The following is a 26,969-nucleotide window of genomic DNA, read 5'->3' as shown; positions in this document are numbered from 1 at the left end:
ATTTTTTGTAGGTCACTAGAGCAACCAAGGGTACCATATTCAAAATGTGAAGCCTGCCAAAGATATCAGCTAAACAGGGCAACCTTGATAACCACTGATTGTCAGCAAAAAAATTCTTCATATCCTGAGCCACAGATTCTCGATGTATTATGCAGTGTGTGTCAGATGCAACTTTCTTCATCTTTGCTGTCTGCCCTGTTAAGTGAATATGTTGGCTTGTCTCAATTTGTACAAACACCAACACATTTTTGGCAAGGAATACACATAGTTAACAAATAAAGGTCAATCATATTGAAAATGTTTTCTGCAGTAGTGTTTGACTCAAGCATTTTGCCTTGTGTCTTCATCATAATCAAAACTTATAAAACCGAGTAACTGCCATATTCTTGACATCTGTACTTTCGTCTAATTGAAGAGCAAAATGAGTGTACTCTTGTGGTTGTAATGTTTCTTAAGTTTGGAAAACATGTCTTCATTTTTCCTTTTTACTGCATTGTTGGATAACAGAACTTTTTGTATTTCTTTGGCTATTCCTTTACGCTGGGTAAACATTTAACCCTGGTTTATTACATGTTCCAGTATTCTATTGGTGCCATCCTGTCCCATCAGAACTTGGATGGCACCAAACAGCCCATTGTTTATTCATCAGCTTTCCACTGTGCAGCATGATTATTGACACATGGAAAAGGAGCCATTAGCTATTATTGTTGGAGTTAAAAATATGGTTCACACATTGTTGGTTATTTTTGCTCTTGAGGGACCCCCAGGACACTGGCATTTGACAACAGTTGGCAGTTTGTGTCATGGGAGTTTGAATACTTTTGCATTTGCAATGGTATACAGCATCTGACTACCGCTTTCTTTCACTTACCTTTTAACTCAAAGGATGAGTATTTTGTGCATACATATAAGACCCAAATGAAGAAGTCCGTGTCTGTCATTTACTGTCATGGTGGCAGAGGAGGCTGCCAGTTGTCGTGGTGAGTATCCGTGCCGACTATGTGCTTAAGCAGTGTTGTCACCCTGTGCAGCTCCTCGAGATCCAGTTACAGTTTTATGAGCGCTACTTGTCCAAACAATCTCACATACAGCTTCAATTTCTTTCTCAGTCGATTTGTCTACTGTGGCAAATACACCACCTGCATTGCCTAGCCTGTTGTTTTGATATACACTTAAATTTTCCCCAAAAGTCTAAGTGATATCAATTTCAGGTTTCAATGAGCTTTGTTCCTAGCATTTTTTGAGCTTCACAGTTTGCAGCAGCCCTTCAAAGTCTGGAACCTTGTAGCAAATATTTTGGCAGTAAATACAAGGATTTTAATACTCTCACCTGTGGCAGGCATTCTTTTGGATCTAGAACTGATATTTCTGGATGTCCTACAACTGTTGTTACCTGGACTGGATGGGGAGTCACCTAATCTAAAACACCTTTCTGTACACCCCACGCACAGTCAGCTACCTAGGTAGCAACCTGTGACATGTAGTGCACATCTTACCCCTTCAGGGAGACCCTACAGTTCTCAACTCTATGGTGCAAGTCTAGGAAGCCGCAACCTAGCTTATTATAGAACGTTTGAAGGTTCTGGTTCAATCCTGCTACTTGACACAGAACCATGGGGTCACTGTCAGTTCTGGGAACAATGCTGCAAATTATGAGCTTCGTATAAACACCATGTCTTCTCAATCTTCTCTGCAAGTTGCTGGAATGATCCAGGTATGACCTCGTAACCCAGGTGACAGACTTGATTTGTTCCAATATGCACTACAATCTGTAGTTGGTTACACACTGTTCCCCCCAGTGGTGGTCAGATAGCTTCTTCAACATGTTGGATGAAGCCTCAAGTATAAACACTGAATGTACCTGATGTTCCTTCATGTCCCTTGCTGTGACTTCCCTAAGGGTACCACTATTCATCATATGTTTGAACAGCTGTCAATTAATAGACTCCTCATTTGCCTCCTCATGACACTGGGCAAACGGTGAAGTGAGGTCCAGTGGCTCAGTTTTAGTTTCAGTGGAAGACATCACCTTGAACCTGTTGGTTAGGGGGACGCTCTGTGAGCAACATGCAAGAAGGCATCAACATGTCTCCATGCCCTACAGGAATTTGAAAAGCTCTTCTCTTTATACCTGTAAAATGTACAAATGCTTATACTTCGAGCCATACCCTGTCTCCTCTTCTGTCTTATCAAAGTACACTGTAACTCATATCCGTCCTCAATGTTAATGCTCTTGTCTTAACAACATAACGAAACACTCATTCCTTTCAGAGCAAAATCATTTCTATCCCTATCTCATCACTCAGTTGGTTTCGTGGAGTTCTTTTTGGTAGCCAGAACCTGACTTTGGAATGACCATCCCCCCTCATTATGTCAGAGAACAGGCTGAAAGACAGTTAATGGCATAACTACTGAAGCAAGTAGAATGTATGCCTTTACTTCTTGTACATACTCATTACCCTATTACAGTATTCTTTCTAACCAGATCTTCCTTATGTCCCTATGCTCTTAGCTGTTGCAGTCTACATAAATTTCCCTCTCTCAGAACGTGCTGTATCAGGAAGTATCATCTTTTTCCATGTATAAATAAGTTTGCAGCTGCCACTACTACTATTATTATTATTATTATTATTATTATTATTATTATTAATATTATTGTTATTAGTGGCAGTAGCAGAAATAGAAGTACTGCTAGTATTAACTGTATTAGTTCTAGTCAGTACTATTTATTCACATTAATTCGAGATGCATTCAGGTCATACATAATACTGTAAATACAGTTCTATTACTGTTCGTCATATTAAAGTTGTTGTTATTTCTTAGTTAACAATGATGTAAATAAATATTGTGAGTGTGAAATCCTGATCTTATTTAAGAGAGGGGCTGAAGACCGTAATGCATCAGGATAAACAAATAAATAAACAACAGCCTGCCTTATGATTTCCCTTTGCTATATTTTCATTTCCTTCCTTACAATTACTCACAGGAAATTCTTTTTGCTACCTAAATAATAAACTGGGTTTGATAAATATTTTCATTCACTTTCCCATTAGTGCAAAATATTTTCCACATTACACAGTTAACTCCAGTGACATTTTAAGAGAAGTTTCCTTTTGCAGACTTCCTCTATTTAATAGATAATTGTATATTTAGAAACTTGTAGCAAACATAGTGCAAAAAATAATGTACTTGTAGCAATGTTAAACTTAAGGGTTTTTCATTGTTTCATATTTATTTACAAATGCTAGCCACATTTAAAAACAGTGTTTAATAATGAGCTATGCAGACTGTAACTAGCTAAATGGTACAGCCACTTGCGAAGAAGCATGATTTCTGAGTTGTGTTACAAGAAAAATGTGCACTGAAAACACATACCTGCAACGTACACAAGCACAACGCATTCCAAGAGAGTTGGAGGATTGCCTCGTTGCTTCAGTAACTGCTCCTCCAATTCTCTTCTCATGCTGTCTGTTCCAAATAACTGTATAACTTGCACCTCTGCTCTCTGGGACACCAGAATAAGGATCACTGCAACAACACAAGAGATAATATTTCTTTATTGTGTGATGACCAAATAAGTTGTTAACAAATGTAGGTCATACAAATTAAGTTTTCGCTATGAGCTGATATGAGCAGATTACTATTTTCCATGTCACTAAATAAAGGGCTTTGAATGAATTCTTGGGTTGGTTCCTGTTACACTCTAGCGAATGTGCCTTTGTATTATACAAACAATAAAACATCTGCAGACTGTTATAGAAATTAAGTTTCTTAATACTGTATCATTATGTTTAACAATTTAATATGATCTGTGAAGAATGTTTGTTACATTCTGATTTCGTCATAATAATTAACACATCTGAGACAAAAACATGAAACACACTACAATAATTTTGTTGTCAAAATCATGTTTAAGAAAATATACAAAAGAACAAAAAAGCCACAATTTTGAGTTTCAGCATATCTGATAATAAATTACAAATTTATGCGTGTAATTAAATGACCCATTATGTTTGTACTTACGCAGAAAGAACAGATAAGCTGAAGCATGTATTAAAAACTTCATGAATGGCTTCCTCATCAGCTTTCCAGTGTTTGTGTTGGGAGCAAACATGTAGAGCATGCAGTAGAAAGGAAAGAGTAGAGCCACGCTGGTGATCTGGAGCAGCTTTTGTGTGATGGATTTCCGTCGAAATCCTGGGACACCTTCATACCAGATGGCTGCCAATAATTGCTGTATGTTGGGGTGTGCCACAAACTGTGTAAGATGAAAAGAAATTTAATTAAAGAGAGTTCAAATGGTGCCCATTATTATTTCAGGATAAGTAAAAAAAATAAAAATAAAATTATACATATCAAAGATGTAGATCCTCCAGACGGAAGGAAAAAAAAATGGCTCAGTAGAAACTTGCGTGAGACTAACATATAAAGGCTTTTCCATAGACAGATGATACAGCAGTAAGCATGCATTAGCATTAAGAATTACTTAACATAGAGGAGAATTGTGAATTGTATTTTATTCATCTCATGACGTACATTTGCACTCTGTTTGGCTTGTGTACAGGAGACATGTCAAAAATGTGTAAAACAGCTACAATGATTTTTACAGTAATTAATAAGAGCACTATAATAAATAACAACACTATAAAGGTTATTTCTTGGAATGTGTAACACATTGTATCCAACTCAAATTTCCAGTTTGTCCTGCATTAATTCATCCACTGAGTAATAACACTTCAGTGTTTGTACCTCATATAGCTTGCATTTAAGTGAGCCTAAATTCATCTGTGTCAACTTGTTCCCTTTTAATTTATTACAAATTTTCGTTCCCATGTGTTGAGGTCCCTGGGCATACAGTCTGAGTCGGCGGGTTCGGAGCATAAAATTTTCTTTGTTTCTAGTATCATGTGAATGGACAAAATGGTTTCCCTCAAATAATTCATATCTGGTTACAAAAATATAATAATCTCATGTATGTATAAGAAAGGCAGAGTTAATATTTTTTAAGTTTTCTAAGTAATGGTCGACATGGTTTTTTGTGATTTGCACTGCACGTATTTCATATGATTTCTCCAAAATTCACCACTAAAGAAAGATCCAGATGGGAAACAAACAAGGAAAGGTCTTTATCAGTTCTAAAACAATATCGCAGGAAGATGTGTAATGAAAATACTCAGTTACTGAGAAGATGTTCCATAAAATGCCCCATTGGAAATTAGACAGGGTACTGTAACATTACTCATGATTATCAATAAAGCAGTGTTGAAAACTGTGTATCATCAGATTTGTGGAATTCAATATTGTATATATGTAGGAGATAAAGGTGTACTAGCAAAATTAAATGAATGGCAAGATACAAGATGCAGACTTTGTTCTCGGGATTTAAAGATCTGACAGCTTTGTGTTGAGCAGTTCTTTGGATAATAATACATAATAGTGTATCAGGAAACACACAGCTAATAACACTAATAGAGTACAGGCCAGTAGCGGGAACCTACAGTTCATAATTTCTAGTTTTCTCTTGACATAGTTTCCAAGAATGGTTCAAGAACATATTGCAGTAATTGTTTACACTTTTGCTATGGATCTAACTATCTTTGACGATTTTGATGAAAAATTAGTTCAAAATGCTTTAGCCTAACACTGACAGTCAAGTTTTAGTAACAAAGCTTGTTGATCTATAAAGCATAATAGAAGGGTACTATAATGTCAGCATCATAAGTAAAGGAATCATTCAGAATGTATTGAGATCTGTTTGAAGGCAATGTAAGATATGTATAAACAGAGATTGTATGTGAGAAATTTATACATGGCTACTATAAATGATTCAGTCATTTTCAAAGTTTTTTATTTGCCAAAGTATTAATTGTATTAGTATGATTGATGGATGAATGGAACTGTACACTAAAATTTATATTTTGCTTGCCAATTGATGTTAAAAGTCCAGTGTCTTGACAGAATGGCAACAAAGCAAGAAAAAAGTTTTTGTGTTTTGGAATATGGAAGATGTTTATCTGTTATAGCAATGGAATGTGCACTCTGAAGGAGTTATGGAAAAGAGCAGCCATGTAAACAGAGCATTGTTCATTGGTGTCAACAACTTGGGGATACTGGTTGTCTCTGTATACAGGAAAGTACAAAGTATCCCAGATGCAACCATGGAGAGGGTGAGGGAAAGTTTCAAATGTATTCCAAAAAATCAGTGGTCTATACAAGCCACTCAGTTGGAATACTGCAGCAAACTGTCTGCAAGATTTTGTGAAAGTAATTACATTTCAAATACACTGTCTGCAGCTCATGCAACTAGTGAAACTGGAGAATTATGAGAGGCAACTTCAGTTTTGCTTCACAATGGGGGGGAACTTGAGGATGAACATTTTGACTTCAAGCTGATATTCAGCGACGAAGCAACCTTCCATTTATCTAGAAAGGTTAATTGCCACAATGTAAGAGTGTGGGGCACTGACAACCATTATGAAGTTGTGAGGCATAACCAAGATTCACCAAAGAGTAATGTTTTCTGTGCAATGTCACATATGAATTTGTATGGACAATTTTTTTCCTGTGAGAAGTCTATGACAATTACCTCTTACCTTGATGTTTTGCAGTTACGGTTGTTTCCACAGCTGATTGCAGATTCTGAGAACTTCATTTTCCATCAAGGCAGATCACTTCCTCAGCGCCTCCGTAGCACAATGGTAATGGTACCGCCTACCACACAAGGGGGCCCGGGTTCGATTCCTGGCAGGGGACTGGGTGTTGTGTGTCCTTCATCATCATTGACATGCAAGTCGCCAACATGACATCAACTAAAAAGACTTGAAATATGGCGGCCGAACTCCAAAGGGGACATACTGGACAATAAATGCCATACAATCATTTCATTTTTTTTGACCTCCTCATTTGAATGTCTGTCTGTAGCTAACTAAACAATGAACTTCTGCATCCCTGGATTGGGGGAAGTGGCTCTGTTCCCTTGGCCTACCAGGTCACCTGACGTAACAACTTATTACTTTTTTCCTATAGGGATACATTAAGGACTGTGTTTATGTACCTCCACTGCTATAAACACTGGAACAGCTCAGAGAGGACATTAGTGCTGCAGTGAAGATAACAGTTTGTCAAATATAGAGTTCTGAAAACAAATGGATAATTTGTAAAGCCCTGCAAATTTATAGACCACATTGTTGCTGTACTCCCCTTATACATTTGGAGGTAAGCTGTAGTGGCAGCTGTAAGAATGTACAGGGAATCATCTTAAAATTGAAGTTATTTTGAGTAAGAAAGGTATCTCAAGTTGACTCATAGGATAGTATGTAATGAATAACTGCAACTATATCAACTGAGAATTTTTTGAAATACTCTGGTATGTTGTTAAGAAACAAATACTATACAATGTGCACGAAAATAAGACTCTCCAAAAATAAAGTAAAACAGCCTGATGCATTATGAAACAAAGATAAGTAAAAATAGTGGCATGACTATGATTTAGTTCCTAGAAAGTAGCTGCATTGAATATAGTGACATATTGGTCATTAAATTCTGTGATTACTTCCCAAAGGGGCAGCAGTCACACACACGTCACTTAAATGTACTTCACCGTACAGTGTGTATTCTATCAAATGACAATGTTTTCAGAAGTGCAACACTGAAGAGGTTACAGAATTCATTGTATTGCCAAAAGCTGTATTTCCTTTTGCTGTGACTATGTTTACAGTAAAGTACTGATACCTTGCATTGATTGCATAAGTACTTAGTAATACCTGAAGGTGTGTAGCATTAACAGACCTAAAATGCAGTAGTTACAACAAGTTGCAAAGATTCAACCCGCATCAATAGCCAATGTCACTACAGAGCATGAACTGCCTGAACTGAGGTGCTCGATTCATAGGTGGCCACCTCAAATACTGGTGGTGGAAGATATTTTCACCAACAGTATTTGGCTGGCAAGAGAAGCAAAGGTAATGGATAAAGTCACCAGAGTTTGCACCAATGTTGTGGATTAAATTCCAAATCTTTCCACCGTATCTCATGAAGTGAGGTGGTGTGACTGTTTAGATGGGTATGTTAAGGCCCTTGGGGCTAATGAAGAGGAATAGAATATGTGTCACCATTGGATTTCATTCTCTCTCTTCTCTCATTGTCATATGTTGCAAACATTATACCACAGTATACACACTCACTTATTGCTGTCAACAACAGGTTACTATTAATATTGTCCATTACAACATGAACAGCACGAGTCACAAAAACCCTTCCCTGTGGCTCACTTGAAGTTACTGGTGCCTTTCCATCCAAGTTAACATTCCATATCCTCCCTATCAAGAAATCCTCAATCCAGTCACAAATTTTGTCTGATACCATCTGTGATTGTACTTTCATTAATAAACATTGTTGTTGTAGTGAGTTAAATGATGCTTCACTCTGACTGCCTTGATCTACTATCTTCAGAACATCAAGTGAATTAAGTATGAGTTGGGTTTCACTTGTTCAATGTCTTTGGAGCTCATGCTGTTTGATGTGGCAGAGAGCATTCTGTTCAGCTCAAAATACATTCCAAATTTCACGGAAGTTTTGTGGATTAATTTTCACACCCTTCCTGTGATCTGTACTTTCTTCTAGGCACGATATTTCATTCAAGGCATCTGTGGTATATTATGGTTAAGAGAGGAACTAATTTTTATTTGTATTTGTCGAACTTGGCTCAAATTTGACAGGGATTGTAGTGGTCCGTGGGGCTTTGTTCAGTTTTAAGGTTTATAGCGGTTTACAAAAATGCTGTTATTAATATCAGTATCTCTAATTTTTGTAGTTATGAGAAAATTATTTCTAGATCTTCCTTTGTACTCAACCATTTGAAAATGGAGTGCAAAATATCTGATTTTTTCTTTTGCTACTTCCAGCTTAGTTCTCTTGTTGCCCATAAATATTTGGGCACTAACAATGGTGGCACTGACAGCCTTCAAATATGTACAGAATTTATTTGGATTCTGTGAGACGTCTTATGAATTAGATTGTGATAAATCAGTCAGAGGTCTTACACACTGCCTTTTTGACAGCCAAATGCATTTCTTTTACCTTCGCTGTATCTATAACCTTGTACTTTGTTTTATATATAAAGTGAAGTAGTAGCTGTTCGTGAAGAAGTTTCATTACAGAGAGTGTATACCATGGAGCATGACATGAACTGTTCTAGTAGGTACATATCTACCCAGTGCTTGGTTAGTCATTCTAAACTTGAAACCATACTTTACTTGAAAATTGAAGCAGACTTAGTGTTTTAGGCTCTACAGTTGAAAAATTAGAAGGGAATATGTCAGGATCGCAAGTTTTTTCTGGACAAATTATTCTTTAAAACTAACTCATGCAATGGAAACAGACACTGTTTCAAACATAAAACTTTTACATGTCTGAAAGAACAGACACTGTTTTGACCAAGCAGCCACTTTGAATTAAGACGCAAAGGAATTACAGACATTGGCTGTGAGTAGGCATTGATTTAAATCAATGCGGAAAGAAAAAAATTGTGCCAGACTGGGATTTGTACCATCTCCTGCTTACTAGGCAGACACTCTGAGCACTAAGCCATCTGGACACAGAGGTCATTGCAAAACTGCTTGGACTACCCTAACACACCTACTGTGAGACACAAATTCTCAACTTATCCACACACTAGTAATGTAGTGCCCCTTGCCCATTTTCCTCATTACTCATGGCTTTCCACTGATTATTATAAGAGTTTGAGCCTGGTTTGCATCCACATTGAAGATATCATTGGGCTCTTTGCCTTAACTAAATATATATGAATATAATAGAGTGAAACATTCCACATGGGAAAAATATATCCAAAAACAAAGATGATGTGACTTACCAAACGAAAGCGCTGGCAGGTTGATAGATACACAAACAAACACAAACATATACACAAAATTCAAGCTTTCGCAACCAACGGTTGCTTCATCAGGAAAGAGGGAAGGAGAGGGAAAGGCGAAAGGATGTGGGTTTTAAGGGAGAGGGTAAGGAGTCATTCCAATCCCGGGAGCGGAAAGACTTACTTTTGGGGGGAAAAGGACAGGTGTACACTCGCACACACACACATATCCATCCGCATATGCACAGTCACAAGCAGACATTTGTAAACACAAAGAGTTTGGGCAGAGATGTCAGTCAAGGCGGAAGTACAGAGGCAAAGATGTGGTTGAAAGACAGGTGAGGTATGAGCAGCGGCAACTTGAAATTAGCAGAGGTTGAGGCCTGGCGGATAACGAGAAGAGAGGATATACTGAAGGGCAAGTTCCCATCTCCGGAGTTCTGACAAGTTGGTGTTAGTGGGAAGTATCCAGATAATCCGGACGGTGTAACACTGTGCGAAGATGTGCTGGCCGTGCACCAAGGCATGTTTAGCCACAGGGTGATCCTCATTACCAACAAACACTGTCTGCCTGTGTCCATTCATGTGAATGGACAGTTTGTTGCTGGTCGTTCCCACATAGAAAGCTTCACATTGTAGGCAGGTCAGTTGGTAAATCACGTGGGTGCTTTCACACGTGGCTCTGCCTTTGATCGTGTACACCTTCCGGGTTACAGGACTGGAGTACCGTAGGTGGTGGTGGGAGGGTGCATGGGACAGGTTTTACACCGGGGGCAGTTACAAGGGTAGGAGCCAGAGGGTAGGGAAGGTGGTTTGGGGATTTCATAGGGATGAACTAAGAGGTTACGAAGGTTAGGTGGATGGCGGAAAGACACTCTTGGTGGAGTGGGGAGGATTTCATGAAGGATGGATCTCATTTCGGAGCAGGATTTGAGCAAGTCGTATCCCTGCTGGAGAGCCACATTCAGAGTCTGATCCAGTCCCGGAAAGTATCCTGTCACAAGTGGGGCACTTTTGTGGTTCTTCTGTGGGAGGTTCTGGGTTTGGGGGGGATGAGGAAGTGGCTCTGGTTATTGGCTTCTGTACCAGGTCGGGAGGGTAGTTGTGGGATGCAGATTCTGGACTGGAGCAGATTCGTTTGCCACAAAGCCCTAGGCAGTAGGGAAGGGAGCGTCTGATGTGGAATGTACATGAAGATGGCCAATGTCTGTTTAGTGCAGATGAACATCATGCTCGGACTCTTATGGGAATCGGCAAAATGCCATTAATGATCAGGATAATGGGCACGGACATGTCCAAAAGAACAGATACCACCTTTATAAAATAAAGGTAAAGACAGTCAATGATCTCTTCAGTGCAGATGCACACCATGCTTGAACTCATGGTAATCAGTGCAATGCTGCAAGTAATCAGAATAATGGACAAAGATTTTCTGAAAGAACAGATGCTACATGTATATAATTAAGGAAAAGATGGCCAATGATCTCTTCAATGGAGATGTACCCCAACTCTTATGACAATCAGTGAAATGCCACGAGTAATGAGAATAATGGACAAGGAGCACCACATTAGAAGTGTGTGAATAAGTTGAGAATTAGGATCTGATGGGAGGCATACTAGGGTATTCCATTCAATTGTGATGACCACTATGTCCAGATGGCTTAGTGGTTATAGCATCTGCTAGTAAGCAGGAGACCCAGGTCTGAATCCTGGTCTGGCATAAATTTGGACCTTTCCCCATTGATTTAAATCAGTGTCCACTCACAGCCAATGTCTGTAATTCCTATGTGCCATAAAACTTACCACTTCATTCAGAAAGCCACATCCAGAGTCTAGGAAAGGGTCTTAAGTGCTCCTACAGAATTTATGTTCATTTAACAATATTTCGCTCCAAGTTGGTGGTTTGTTATGTTGTGAAACATAAACCACATGACAGTAATCTGTAACTCATGCTGTGTGCTTACGATTGTCCTTTATTGCAACAGTGGAGTCCACCTGTTGCACTGTGTGTGTGTGTGTGTGTGTGTGTGTGTGTGTGTGTGTGTGTGTGTGTGTGTGTGTGTGAGTGAGTAAGCACTAGTCATGAAGTCTCATGCATATTGGTTCAGGTGATGATCCAAATAGAGCAGACACCATATACACTGAGGTGACCTACTTTTGCCAGGCGTAGTGCAGCAACAAATATTGAGCCATGCTGCCTCTATAGCAGTCCCTAATTGTTTAGGTGTTTTCCATTCCAGATTTTGTGCACAAACTGACCTTTCGATTATATCCCATAAATGTTCAATTGGATTCAAGTTGGCTGATCTGGGTGTCCAAATCATTCACTTGAATTGTCCAGAATGTTCTTCAAACTAATTGTGAGCAACTGTGGGCCAGTGACATGGTGCCATGCCATCCATAATACTTCCATTGTTGTTTGTGAACATCAAGTCCACAAAAGGTTACAAATGGTCTCCAACTAGCTGAACATAACTAGGACCCAGTCCATTCCACATAAACACAGTCCAAATCGTTATGGAGCCACTACCAGCCTGCACAATGCCTTGTTGACAATTTGATTCCATGGCTTCATGGACAGTGTGTCACTCTCAGACTCTAGCATCAGCTCTTACCAAATGAAATCGAGACTCATTTGATCAGGCCACAGTTTTCCAGTCATCTGGTGTCCAACCAACATGGTCATAAACCCAGGAGAGGCACTGCAAGTGATGTGCTGTTAACAAAAGCATTCGTGTCGGTCATTTGCTGCCATAGCCCAGTAACGCCAAATTTCACTACACTGTCCTAATGGATAAGTTTGTTGTATTTCCGACATTGATTTCTGGGGTTATTTCATGCAATTTTGCTTGCTCTGAGCACTGACAAATCTACGCAAATGCTTCTGCCCTTGATCGTCAAGTGAAGGCTGTCGACCACTGCATTGTCTGTGGTGAGAGGTAATGCCTCAAATTTGGTATTCTCGGCACACTCTTGACATGTGGATCTCAGAATATTGAATTCTCTGAAGATTTTTACATGAATTACTTGACTACAAATGACAGCTCTGCCATGCACTGCCATTTTATACATTGTGTATGTGATACTACCGCCGTCTGTATATGTATATATCGGCTATCCGATGACTTCTGTCACCTCAGTGTAGATGGATAGGAGAGCTTGAAAACATCTGGAAATTAGTGGTAAATCCAGGATGGAATGTAACAATATTATGAGAAGGAAAGTTGCTACTCACCATATAGTGGAGATGGTGAGTAGCAGATAGGCACAACAAAAAAAATTTCACACTTAAAGCTTTCGGCCAATGGGCTTTGTCAACAATACACACACACACACACACACACACACACACACACACACACACACACATACATGCACGCAAACGCAACTCACAAACATGACTGGAATCTCTGACAAGTGAGGTTTCAGTTGCTTGATACTGCAGTCGTGTGTGTGAGTTGCATTTGCATGAGTGTGTGTATGTGTGTGTGTGTGTGTGTGTGTGTGTGTGTGTGTGTGTGTTTTGTTAACAAAGGCCATTGGGCAAAAGCTTTAAGTGTGAAAATCTTTTTGTTGTGCCTATCTGCGACTCAGCATCTCTGCTATATGGTGAGTAGCAACTTTCCTTCTCATAATATTGGAAATTAGTGGTGTTATATATAATTACTTGCATTGTGCTACAGATAACTGAGAAAATCATTGCAAATATGGGGCTTTTCAGATGCTATGCATGTAATAAAATGGACAAGAAATAATTTTCACAATAAAATTGATGTGATTTTAAAGCAGATATAATCAACTGTGAAATGTAGCTAATGGCACATAATAAATTTGGAGAGTTCGAAGATAGAAAGTTAGTGTAGACTGTCACAATAAATTTATTAACTTCTACAGTTGTCTGTTTGAAGAGCATAGATGTTCATAAAATGTCAATAAAACGGAAAGAAACACCTTTGCTATAGAAAGCACTGTGTGAACCCCAAGAGGGATGACTGAAATCACCTTGGAAACTTCTGAATACTTAGAAAAGAGGACAGCTGATTTGAAATCATTTCAGCATCTCAAGGGCTATAATTAACTGTTGTTGTTAGCGTAATCTTCATCATGATTATTAATAAGAGTGATAGACTTCGTCAACTTGTAGAGCTAATATAAGGTTCTAATTGTCAACTCTAAAAGTTAAGTCACATAAATAATTTTTTATTTGTTTGTAGGTAAACATTTACAGTCCTGCTTCACATTGAAATTATTACACCTCAGTACTAAAGGATGGCTGTAAAGGAGTGAAAACAAAATGGTACACCTCATTGATTAAGTGGATATTGTGAAGTTATTCATTTTCTGCATTTGAAAGGCAACTGTACTGTAACAGTCCGTGATCAGTTGGTGAAGTGTATGGCATCAGTGCACTGTCATATGACACAGTGGTTAGGTCTAAACGACAAAAGAAGGGGTTGAAGAGCATTTTTCTGTGAGGAACGGGGAATTGCAAGAGAAGAGAAGGCTGTGGTGCTTGAAGCCTGGTGTAACATAATAGAACACTAGGAAGAAAACTGAAATTCAGCTACAGGCCAGTTTTCAATATCTTACAGAACATTTTGAACATGACAAAGCTAGGCATGCACTGGGTTCCCTGACTGCTTGCACATTCAAAAACTCTGACAAACTGAGACTGCACTGAAAATGTTGCAGCTGTATCAAACCAGTTCATATGAGTTCTGTAGCCATGTAATTATCATGAATGAATGAGTGTTGGGTGTATCATTATGGCCCCAATGCAAAGAGCAAAGCAAGTGGTGGACATGTATCGATTTACCATTACTAATAAAGGCAAAGTGGCACCAACAAACAGAGATCGCTATGGGTGCAGTCGAGTTTTTAAAGTGTAGGTTAGGATTCCAGGTATGTCACCTGGCAGCCGTTGGCCTTGGGGCCCTCCTTTACAGGTAATCAACGAAAAAAAAAAAAAAAAAATTTAATTTTGCATAACAGGGCTAGAGCTTTAAAATTTTGGTGTAGTAGTTAGCATACTAGCCTGATGTGAAATGGACCATGGGATGGGATCTTGTCAGGTGTTTAAAAAATTTTTATTTTTAAATATTTATGAAAATGACTGATCATTATTTTTATTCATTTAGTTGGTTTAAATGTATTTTTCTATTTCTAATCATTTGCCACATCATTTTAATCATCTTATTAACTTTTTAATTTGCTCTCAGTTTTTCTTCCTATTTTATTTAACATTTGGATTCTTTATGTATATGATTTTAATTGTTCTTTTGTACTGACTTTAATTTAATTTCTTCCATTTGACACATCTTATATTTTCATATTTTATATATTTGTTTATTTTTTATTTCTATTTATTTATTTTTTAAATTGCTTTGAATTGCTACTAAGGACCACCATGAAATAACTTACGTATTCATCCTTTTCTCCTTTCTTTCTTTCCAGTAATTTTTTTGTTCTTTCCCTACGTTTTTTGCTTCTTTCTTGTACCCATGTTGCACTTATCTTTTTCTTTGTTTTCCCCTGGAAGCCCTTGAAACTTTTTACTTTTGCTCTGAACCATTCTCTTTCTCCTATTTCTTCCTCCATTATTCCCATTTCCCTCAGGTCTACTTTAACTTCTTTTGTTCATGTCATTGATGTTTTGGGTTTTCTGTCAAAGAAGTTAAAAATTCATTTTGTTATCCTCTTTTCATGTAGACTTTTTAGGTGTCCATAGAATGCAACTGTTCTCTTCCTCATTGTGTCCGATATTCGCTGTATTTTTTCATAAAGTTCTTTAGTACTTCTTAGTTTACATTTACCATCCTCTTTTTCTGGTCACAGGATTTTTCTGATTATTTCTCATTGCTTTTTTCTATTTCAATTGACTGTTTGGCTGTGCTTAACAAATGGCATTCTGATGTGTAAAGGCAGTCTGGTTTAATGACAGTATTGTAGTGAAAAGTTTTGCATTTATGGAAATAACTTTCTTGGTATATAGGTTTTTTGTTAGTTGAAAAGCCACCTCCATTTTCCTTGCCCTTGCTAGGTAGATTCTTTGTCTGTTATTGTATTTGTATTATTTCAACTAGATATGTGAATTTTTTGTACCATAATCAGAATGCATATGCACTGAAGTGCCAGTATATTCAAATACAGAGATACGTAAACAGGCAGACTATGGCATTGAGTTGGCAATGCCTATATAAGACAACAAGTGTCTACTGCAGTTGTTAGATTGAATACTGCTGCTACAATGGCAGGTCATCAAGATTTAAGTGAGTTTGAATGTCATGTTATAGTTAACACATGAGCGATGACATACAGCATCTCTGAGGTAGCAATGAAGTGGGGATTTTCCCATATGACCATTTCATGAGTGTATCATGGATATAATGAATCTGGTAAAACCTTATATTGTGACATCACTGTGGCCGGAAAAAGATCCTGCCAGAACAGGACCAATGATGACTGAAGAGAATTGTTCAATGTGACAGAAGTGCAACACTTATGCAAATTGCTGCAGATTTCAATGCGAGGCCATCAAGTGTCAGCATGTGAACCATACAACAAAACATAATTGATATGGGCTTTTGGAGGTGAAGGCCCACTCGTGTACCCTTGATGACTGCACAACACAAAGCTTTATGCATTTCCAGGGCCCGTCAAACTGACATTGGAGTGTTGATGACGGAAAACATGTTTCCTGGTCAGATGAGTCATGTTTCAGATTGTATCAAGTGGACAGATGTGAACAAGTGTAGAGACAACCTCATGAATTCATGGACCCTGCATGTCAGCATGGGACTGTTCAAGCTGGTGGAGGCTCTGTAACAGTGTGGGGCATGTGGAGTTGGAGTGACATGGGACTCCTGATATGTCTAGCTGTGACTCTAACAGATGACACATATGTAAGCATCCTGTCTGATCACCTACATCTATTCATGTCCATTGTGCATTCTGACAGGCTTGGGCAACTCCAGCAGGACAATGTGACACCTCACTTGTCCAGAATTGCTACAGTGTGGCTCCAGGAACACTCTTCTAAGGTTAAGCACTTCTGCCAGCAGCCAGACTCTCCAGACATGAACACTGAGCAGATCTGGGATGCCTTACGACGTGCTGTTCAGAAGAGATCTCCACTCCCTCATATACTTATGGTTTTATGGACAGCCCTGCAGGAATTATGGTGTCCATTCCATCCAGCACCACTTCAGACATTGGTCAAGTCTATGCCACATCATGTTGTGGCACTTCTGCATGCTTGTGAGGGCCCTACATGATATTACACTGGTGCACCAGTTTCTTTGGCTCTTCATTGTACTGTGGTGCCTCCTTCACATCTGTCATGTACTCTTCATGTACTCTGTTCTTTTCAAAAGATGTATGTAGGCCTGGTTTTGAAGCTGTCTCTTGTAGGAGATTTATCTGCATTGTTTGATCTATTACAAATTCAGCAAAGATGGGAAGATCATTTTCAAAAGCCAGACAATCAAAATTCAGATTATCCACTTTTTCTCAATTGTGATTCTTCTTATACTTTCTTTTCTGTTGTTTTCCTCCAGCAGTGGAATCAGTTCATCTCCCTGAATTATATCAGTTTTTATCTCAAAAGCCTATTCTACGGCTTGCTCCTGATAAGGAAGTTCGGCAATGTGCCCTACATCTGCCAAACCCGTCGTTGTCGGAAGTTCTAAGCATCGCTCAATCCTTTGAAGTGTCTCACGCTGCTGGCGCGCAAATAGACCCGTGGTGTGATGTAGGCGCTGTACAGTCAACTCTCGACACGGGCAATTTGCCTGTTTCACAGGAGAACGACGATGTGGCGGCGGTTCACTCGCGTCAACGACGTCGTGTTGGGCCGCAACTCTCGCAGCGAAACCAGTAACCACAGAAGCCGGTTCATTCCGCACTTCCTTCTCGCCCCTGTTGTTTTGTACAGTACGACAGGGCAGCGTGCCCAAAACGTTGGGCCACGTGTAATTCATGTAGGAAAAAAGGCCACATTGCTTCTGTGTGTCAGTCCCCTAAAGTTACTGTCGACGAGCACGAGGCGTCGGACATGGATGTTCACTGTGTGCTTTCTCAAACAAATAAGCTGTTTGTTACTGTTCGTGTTCTGGATAAAGACATCTGCATGCAAGTGGACACTGGCTCTGCAGTAACTCTCATTAATTCTCACTCCCCTCCTTTGTCTCCAGTTACACGAAATCTGAGGACTGAAAATAAACAGAAAATTCCTATCATGGGCCAGTTTGATGCTTCCACTGCCTACAAGTCTGTTGTTCGGCCCCTCACATTTTGTGTGGTGGATCATGCGGGCACTGAAAACCTGTTCGGTTATGATGCTTTCCAGCTGTTCAGGTTCTCCATTGATGATGATGTGCACCTCATATCTGAGGATATTCCGTATCAACAGCTGGATGGATTGTGTTCTGAATTTTCGTCCGTGTTCTCTGCTGGTCTGGGTTGTGCCAATGATTTTGAAGCCCACATTACTCTTAAACCTACGGCTCGCCCTAAGTTTTTCCGGGCACGCCCTATTCCGGTGGCGTTGCGTGCACCTGTCAAGGATGAGCTAGACAGGTTAACAGCTTCAGGGATTCTCCTTCCGGTTACCTCCAGCGAATGGGCATCGCCGATCGTGGTGGTTTCTAAACCAAACGGGAGTCTGCCATTGTGTGGTGACTTTAAAGCCACTGTCAACGCTCAGAGCCTCATTGACACTTATCCTCTTCCCCGTCCTGAGGAGTTGTTTACCAAGCTCGCTGGGGGCCAGTTCTTTTCCAAACCTGACTTATCGGAGGCGTACCATCAGTTGCCGTTGGACGCTCCTTCCAAGGAATTTCTCGTTATCAACACTCCTTGTGGGTTGTATCAGTACCAGCGGTTACCATTTGGAGTCACTAGCGCACCGGCCATTTTTCAGCGGTTTTTGGAACAGCTCACGGCTTCCGTTCCCGGCTGCATAAACTATCTGGATGACATTGTTGTCATGGGGGCCTCCACTGAGGAGCACTTTCGTAATTTGGGTTCACTGTTTCGGGTTTTGCATTCGGCTGGGTTTAGGTGCAATCTGGACAAGTCACAGTTCTTCCAACCCTCCATTGAGTATGTTGGTTTCCACTTGTCCCGTGAGGGTATACGTCCCCTACGTCAACACGTTGCGGCCATTAATGCTCAACCCCAGCCGTCTACGGTCAAAGAACTTCAGGCGTTTCTAGGCAAGATTGCTTATTATCACAAATTCATTCCATCCGCAGCGGCGGTAGCTTATCCTCTGCATCAGCTGTTACGCAAAAATGTCCCCTTCTGTTGGTCCGACGGGTGTGAGCAGGCTTTTGTCTGCCTGAAGGCTCATTTGCAGTCAGTGCCTTGTCTTGCCACATTCCGTCCGGGTCAGCACTTGGTTCTGGCGACTGACGCGTCACAGTATGGCCTAGGGGCTGTTCTCGCCCATCGGTATGAGGATGGGTTGGAACGACCCATCGCCTATGCTTCCAAGACCCTCAACGAGGCGCAACGGCGTTACTCTCAAATCGAAAAGGAGGCGCTTGCTATCATTTATGCTCTCAAAAAATTCAGCATTTTTTTGGTATGGTTCTAAGTTTCACCTCATCACCGACCACAAACCGCTGGTCTCCCTGTTCAGCCCATCGGTGTCGCTTCCGGATAAGGCAACGTTGGGCCTTATACTTGTCTCGTTTTCATTATGAGATTCAATATCGCCCCACGGCCCAGCACGCCAATGCTGACGCATTGTCACAATTGCCGATGGGCCCCGACCCTGTTTTCGATCGTGATGAACTCCTCTGTTTCCACATTAATGAGGAAGAACGTCGTGCGGTCGAGGGCTTTCCACTTACAGGTTCGCAGGTCACGTCGGCTACTGCGCGGGACCCGGTCCTGCGTCGGGTGATCGGTTTTGTTCAACGGGGTTGGCCGGACAGGAGCAAGGGCCGGGCATCGGATCCCCTTCGCAACTACCATGCCTTGCACCTTCGTCTGTCTGTTCGTGATGGTGTTGTTCTTCTGGCCACGGATGGCGCATCTCCACTGGTTGTGGTGCCAGCCTCTCTTCGCAAAGATGTTCTCAAACTGTTGCACGAAGGCCATTGGGGTATTTCTGGCCTGGCCCGCAGGCACGTTTATTGGCCCGGTGTTGATTCGGACATCGCCCATATGGTTGCTGCGTGTGGTCAGTGTGCTCAACAACTGGCGGCATTTCGTACAATGCCCTCTCCGTGGCCTGATCCAGCTCAGCCATGGGAACGGGTGCACGCCGACTTTGCCGGCCCCTTCCTCGGTACTTATTGGCTACTGTTGATTGACGCCTTCTCGAAGTTTCCGTTTGTTGTTAGATGTCCCTCACCCACCACTGCGGCGACGACGCTGGCTTTGTCCAAAATCTTTGCGCTAGAAGGTCTTCCATCCATGATCGTCATGGACAATGGCCCTCAGTTCTCTTCGCAGGCCTTCCGTGATTTTTGTACTCGACAAGGGATTCATCATGTTACAGCACCTCCCTTCCATCCGCAATCGAATGGGGAGCTCGAGCGCCTTGTCCGCACTTTCAAATGCCAGATGAAAAAATTCCTTAGTGATTTTTCCACAGATGACGCTCTGCTGCAATTTCTGAGTTCTTATCACTTCACGACCCTGGGTGATCGCAGCCCTGCTGAACTCTTGCATGGCCGCCAACCGCGCACTCTACTGCACCTGCTTCACTCTGTCAGGCCTTGTGCTGTGTCCTCTAGTGCGGGAAAATACTCGGTGGGCTCCGACGTGTGGGCACGAGGGTATGGATCTCGCCCTAAATGGATTCCAGGGGTGGTGAAGGCTCTTTGCGGCCGCCGGCTTTGTGAAATCCGTACGGGCGACGACACGGTTGTTCGCCATTATGACCAGATGCACCCATGAGTGGTGGCCACGCCGGTGCCACCGCCGGTGCCTTCGCCTCCACCAGCCCGAGAAGCCAGTCCTGTCGCTGCTGCCGATCTACCGTCCGTGTTGATGCAGCCGACGTTGCTGCCGCTTCTGAGTATGCCAGAACCGGCCCCACTCGCGACGCTGCCTTCTCCGGGACCCATCTCGCTGGAGCACACTCCCAGGTCCATGACACCTATGGATGCTGCTCCGGAGTTTTCACCCATCATCTCATCCAGGAGGCACGTTCCACGCACGAGCTTCCATCCTGGACATTTTCGACCATACTCTCATGTCTCTCCGCGGGATCTCCTCGGGGCCGAACAAGAGGCCATGGATGTCTCCGCGCTGTCCATGTCTCCATGGAAGTGAGTGTTTTTTTTCAAGGGGGGAAAAGTGTTGTGATAGTGCCCTGACATTTAACAGTGCCGCAACGACAGTACGCGCAAACGGCGATAGAGGCACTCCGCAAATCAGCTGAGCGCGGGAGCGCCACCTAGCTACGAACGGCGCCGGCTGCATGTCACAGCACGGCAGTCGGATACGAGAGACTGAGTTGTAATCATGTGATCAGCTATTGTTTCTAAGAGAGAGTGTTGAATATCCATGCAATTATTGTGATTAAAGGTTATAACACGTGGCTGCCAGAATATATATACACATTTGATTCAGAAATCTGGGAATGTACTGGTAGGCCTACCTGTAGTTATTTCACTCTGCGTATTTATCGCTGTGTTTACAGCTGTATGAAACATATTTTTTCACTGTATACGACCCATTGCACTAGACATAAGATATGCTTCCCCGTATGTAGTTTTACCTGTATTCACACCTGCCTCAAGTGCACTGATACGTACGTTTATTGCTGTGTGTTGCACGTTTTCACACTGTTTATGATGCACTGGATTAGGTGTAACGTATTCACTGTTATCGTCATTAATACTATCCGAGTTGCTAAGAAGGCGTCTCGTCATTTTCTTAAGTAGATTTGTATACTGTTCGCATTTAAATGGAACTTGTTAGGCAGTACAATCATAGATTTAGATCCTGAGATGGGAACTTTAGATAATTGTATTCCAAACTTAGTAGATGCAAGAAGAGGATGTATTCAGACACTTGACAAAGCATCATTATTGTGTTGATGCTTAACTCCAACAGAACAATGGAAAGAAAAAAATTGCTAAAATGTTATCAGTTGACTCATCTCAGAATATAAATATTTTAAACTGAGTAACATGATATATCAAATCTCATCAAAAAAAGAGGCATTGAACAGAGGACAGACACGTGAATAAAATGACAGAAAGTACTTAGCCCTTGGATAAGTTCATTGTCAGAGTTAAGAAACACACATACTCAATTCATATGTTACTTCTGGTGAGCAACTTCATCTGAACGGTAGGCATTTTCTGCCCCATATTACTTGCTTGTCTCCTGCTTGATACCTGCTCTGTTTTGTGAGTTGTGATCTATCCTTTTACAGATGTAAATTTTCATCCTAGGTTTTCCATTATGTCAGATGTTGAATACACAATTTGTTTCATGAGCAACCCATTTACAATTTACTGTATGAGTATGAGCAAGTGTGTGTATGGGCCTCAACTGACAGCCAGAGCAAATAAGGATAGACTGTTATGTCTCTCCATGCTGAGGGATTTTATTGTAGTTATTATTGAATGTCTGAATATAGTAGATACCCATGTATCTAGATTATATTGTCAATTGACCATACAATTATGTTACTTGAGACTTGAGTTGTTTAAAGCAAAAAAGTAACAGATATTAAGTAGTGTAACAATATAATGAAAAGGATAGTTGCTACTGACCATATGGCAGACATGCTGAGTCACAGAAAGGCAGTGTGAGAAGAACACTTACCTTCTTCTGCTTGTAGTTAATGGCAAGCTCCAGGCGGGCAAGCTTCATGTGCTCACCGTCTTCGTAAGGTGGACTATCAGGGTCATGGTTGAGGATGATGGCCAGCTCTTGGGAACTGCGTGATTGGTGGAGTAGATCTACAGCAAATTGCTGGCACTGCCGCCGGAGTTCCTGAAAATGTTTAACTCTGTATATTAATTCAGAAATGTGGTTAGGGAATATGTATAATATTTTAAGCAGGATGAGATAGGAAATGAAGATTATCAACATCAGACTTCTCCCACAGAATTAACACTTGTCCCTAGTGTACACACTGTAATAAATATACTTTAAACAAGTATTCATAATCCCCTGAAAGATAATTTAACAAAATTCAGTCTTCCAACTTAAAAGAGAGGAGGATAAGGTAAGAGTTTAATGTTATCTGTGTATATCTGTTTTCACAAACCATTATTTGTTCTTTTAACATTATGGTCTTCCTATGTAATGATAGAAATGAAACAATACTGAAATTGGAAGGTTGTGGTGTCTTTAGTTGTAAAGTGTTTTTAAAGTATGATATTTAATTTTTTGGAACATTCTGTATAACTTTTTTCATTTGACTAATAATTTTACATGTAACCTGAACTTTTGCAATGAATAAACTGTACTTTGTAATGCTAAGGGAAATTTCATGTTGGAAACAACACGCAATAGCTCTTATGGCTGCCACACTAATCAGTGGTTGGAAACTTATGACCCAGCAGTAAAAAACTGTACAAGTGTGAGTAGAGATCCGTGCCAACTGAATTATGTATATAGACAGTTCCTGTAGAGGTTTCGATGAGTGAGTTTTCAAGTTTCAAAATGTGTGACATAAATGGCCTTATCTTTTGATTTCATTGACTTAGAAGCTCAAGTTTTTACACTGACAGGAGACAGTATGCCTTAGTATTTGACATCAACTTTAAACATTCATGAGAAAGACAGACAGAGAGATGGACAACAAAGTGATCCTATAAGAATTCAGTTTTCACTGATTAGGGTACAGTACCCTAAACATGAGTAAATTGATCTCATCTACCATAAAAATTGTGGTCATTGTACTCAGGGACTCAAAACTGGTCCTTTTATTGATTATTTGCAAGTCTTCCGGACAAGATGGAGGTAACATATGCAAAGAGACCTGTATCATGTAAGAAAGAAAAGAAAGAGTGAATCTCTTGCCAAGACAATGCAGCTGCCCACAAAGGTGCTTCAGCAGTGGATAATATGGTGGCTGTGAAGTACAAATTATTGGAACATTGACCTTATAAACCAATTTTGACAACTACTGATTTCCATCTCTTCCCACATCGAAAGATCTTATAAACCAATTTTGACAACTACTGATTTCCACCTCTTCCCACATCCAAATAAGTTTGTTGTTGGATAACATTTTGAATTCAGTGAGGAGGTTATCGCAGCCTGCTTGTCTGTTACGTGCAGATGGATATGTGTGTGTGTGGGAGTGTATATCTGTCCCCCCCCCCCCTCCCCCCCCCCCCACCCCCACCCCAAGGTAAGTCTTTCCGCTCCCGGGATTGGAATGACTCCTTACCCTCTCCCTTAAAACCCACATCCTTTCATCTTTCCCTCTCCTTCTCTCTTTCCTGATGAAGCAACCGAGGGTTGCAAAAGCTTGAAATTTGTGTGTTTGTGTTTGTGTTTGTTATTGTTTCTATCAACGTACCAACACTTTCGTTTGGTAAGTTACAGAATCTTGAATTTTTGCCATAACATACAGGAACTGTTGCTAAATGCCTCTTCAAGAAATTTCACCTCTCCTTGTAGATAACACCTTACGCAAAAATCTGAGAGTGTCTAAAAATATTCTCTAAGTCAGTATACAGGATGTATCATAATTAATAACAAAAACTGACGTGTGTGAAAGTATGTCCTTATGACAATAGAAGCAAACATGGTCCAGTGAAAGTGGGTCCACAAATGAGCCATTTGCAAGATAATAGCAAATGTATGGTTATGGCCCATCACTGTCTTTAGCGTGAAATTGTGTGCTGGGTAGTATAAACAGATTTGAAATGTAAACTTTTCCATTAAAACCCCATGTAATTGCAATCAAATTTCATCCTAGGGCTGCTGGTATTGTAACAAGAATTTCAATGGTGCTACAACACATTACATGTGTTCCAGCTTACACTTGTACCTGTTAAAAGCAGGCCCTTGTCTCCTGTTGTTTCAATGGAACACTACACTCATTTTTGCTGTGAGGTTCAAATTCTCGTAAACACCGCAGGATCATCAAGTAAATTTTGACAAGGCTGTACAGTTTGTTGCTCCATTTCACCAACTATATCAACAGGAATGCTGTGCATTTCACTTTTGAGATGATCACAGTCATAAAAATACAGAGGATTGATGTCATGATTTTGGATGCCTAGTTACAGGCCTTCATCTTGGACCATATGGGCATGTCAGATGTCGTGTTACATCAGCAACAAAATACCCTGGTGACCAGTGTGCATCTACACATCCCCAAATCATGGGCCATTGGTGAAATTTTTAGATTAATCAAGTGAGGGCTCATATGAAAATTTTACATTTCAAATACACTTGCACTGACTAGGAAATATATTTCATACTGCAGTCACTGGTAGCTCCTAACTACACATCCACAGTCAACTCACATGTTTACTTGAATGTTTTGCTTCTGTTGTGTAACTTTCCATGTGTCTTTGTGGTACACCATCTATAATGTATTTATCAGTAACATATTAGACATTGGGAGTAGTTACTACCTGTGTCAGTTATCTCCCTGGAGGGTAGAAAGTAGAGTAAGTTGGGAGGATTGTGTGGTGTTATTGTGAGGCAATACTCACCATGTACTCGCTCTTGCACTCTTGTTCAGCAAAGGCAATATTTCGCAGCTCCCAGGAAAGCTGAAAGGCTGTCAGGATTGGGTCGTTGGAGGACAGCGCGATGAGGGACGGGCTGGCCAGTGCGCGGTACATGTTGACCCGGGACCGTGAGAAGCGCAGCGAGTCTTCACTAGACTCCCGTAGACACTCCTCACAGCCACACCTGTCACACACCAAGGGCAACACATCCTGGAGAAACGTCAACAGTAAACTGAAGTCTTCAGACATCTTTTCAGGTACATTTATACTCATTAACAGATTGGAGGCAGACCTGCCTGGATAACGGGGCACGTTAGCATGCTGCTTCTGGGATTGTGAGACGTGTCAACCACAGACTGAATCTACCAGCCAGATTAATGATGAGGGGTGGTGGACTGGTCTGGTCAGCCTGGATGCGGTTTTTAGACTGTTTTCCACACCCGGCTGGCTGAATGCTGGGCTGGTCCCATGTCCAACCCAGTTATAGAATTCTCATTAATTTAGGAAATGTTTGCACACTGTCACATGGGCGGGGGGGGGGGGGGGGTGGCAACAGGAAGACCTACTGACCACCTCTTACAAGCAAAATCACCAGATCCAATAATTAACATGTCAACCCTTCGAAGATATGAGATAAAGGCCATGAAAAAGAAGAAGGCAGATGGGGATGCACTCAGATGGTTAAATGTCCACCTTGCAGTTGCTCATTTATTATAGCAACAATTTGTAAATCAGGTTTAACCTGGACAGATGAGCTGTGATAGTTATCAAGTTTCCTATTTTGTATTTGGAAGAACATGTTTGCTACCTTGACCCTTGGTGTCCCCTCTCCCAGATGTGTGCAGGTTTGCTACCTTGACCCTTGGTGTCCCCTCTCCCAGATGTGTGATGATATAGAATACTGTCAGCAGAAGGCTTCAGAAAGATGCTGTACATGCGAGATGACTGGCCGCAAATGTACTACTTACTACTCATCACTGGAGGGAGGGTCTGAGAATCACACACCAACATCTAAACATGACTATAGGTCAGAGGAAGACAGGTCTCTTTGTGTATGGTGCGTATTTTAGCTTGTAAAGTTGAAGAAAAGTTTTTGTTTTGTGAGAAGCCAGTACACTTAATAATTTGTCAGTCACCTGCTAACAGGGCTTTGTGTCTGGTGTTATATCTTTAACTGGGTGTTCAGGTCTCCATTCCTTTGTATGCGGTTTTGTCAATGTGCAGACCTACAGTGATGACACATAGTGGGTATTTATTTCATCCTAAAAGATGTGACATTCAATCATGCAGAACTCCTACAGTGTTTGTCTGTCCTCTACAAAAACTTCGGTGTCCAGTTCAGTTTCTTGATATCAAGGTTGTTTCAGAAAGCGTGTTTCTGTTCTCATTCCTAGCCTTGACCAGAGCATCTTTGCAAACAGATTGGC

At 40.9% G+C, this 26,969-nt stretch overlaps 1 protein-coding gene across 1 annotated transcript in view; it reads right to left on the bottom strand.

Moving 5' to 3' along the window:
• LOC126282065 (transient-receptor-potential-like protein) overlaps nt 1-26,969 on the bottom strand; it is a 190,140-nt gene that overhangs the window by 125,249 nt on the left and 37,922 nt on the right. Inside the window, exons 6-9 of the mRNA XM_049981509.1 lie at nt 25,525-25,726; nt 22,667-22,837; nt 4,024-4,258; nt 3,376-3,528 (exon numbers count right to left, since the gene is read on the bottom strand). Coding sequence (XP_049837466.1) covers nt 3,376-3,528; nt 4,024-4,258; nt 22,667-22,837; nt 25,525-25,726 — 761 coding nt within the window. The remainder of the gene's footprint in view (nt 1-3,375; nt 3,529-4,023; nt 4,259-22,666; nt 22,838-25,524; nt 25,727-26,969) is intronic.

Source organism: Schistocerca gregaria, chromosome 7, assembly GCF_023897955.1.
Source record: "Schistocerca gregaria isolate iqSchGreg1 chromosome 7, iqSchGreg1.2, whole genome shotgun sequence".
In the NCBI taxonomy this organism is placed as follows: domain Eukaryota; kingdom Metazoa; phylum Arthropoda; class Insecta; order Orthoptera; family Acrididae; genus Schistocerca; species Schistocerca gregaria.
The sequence above is the reverse complement of the archived record's forward strand: the minus strand, read 5'-3'. Positions and strand labels throughout refer to the sequence as shown.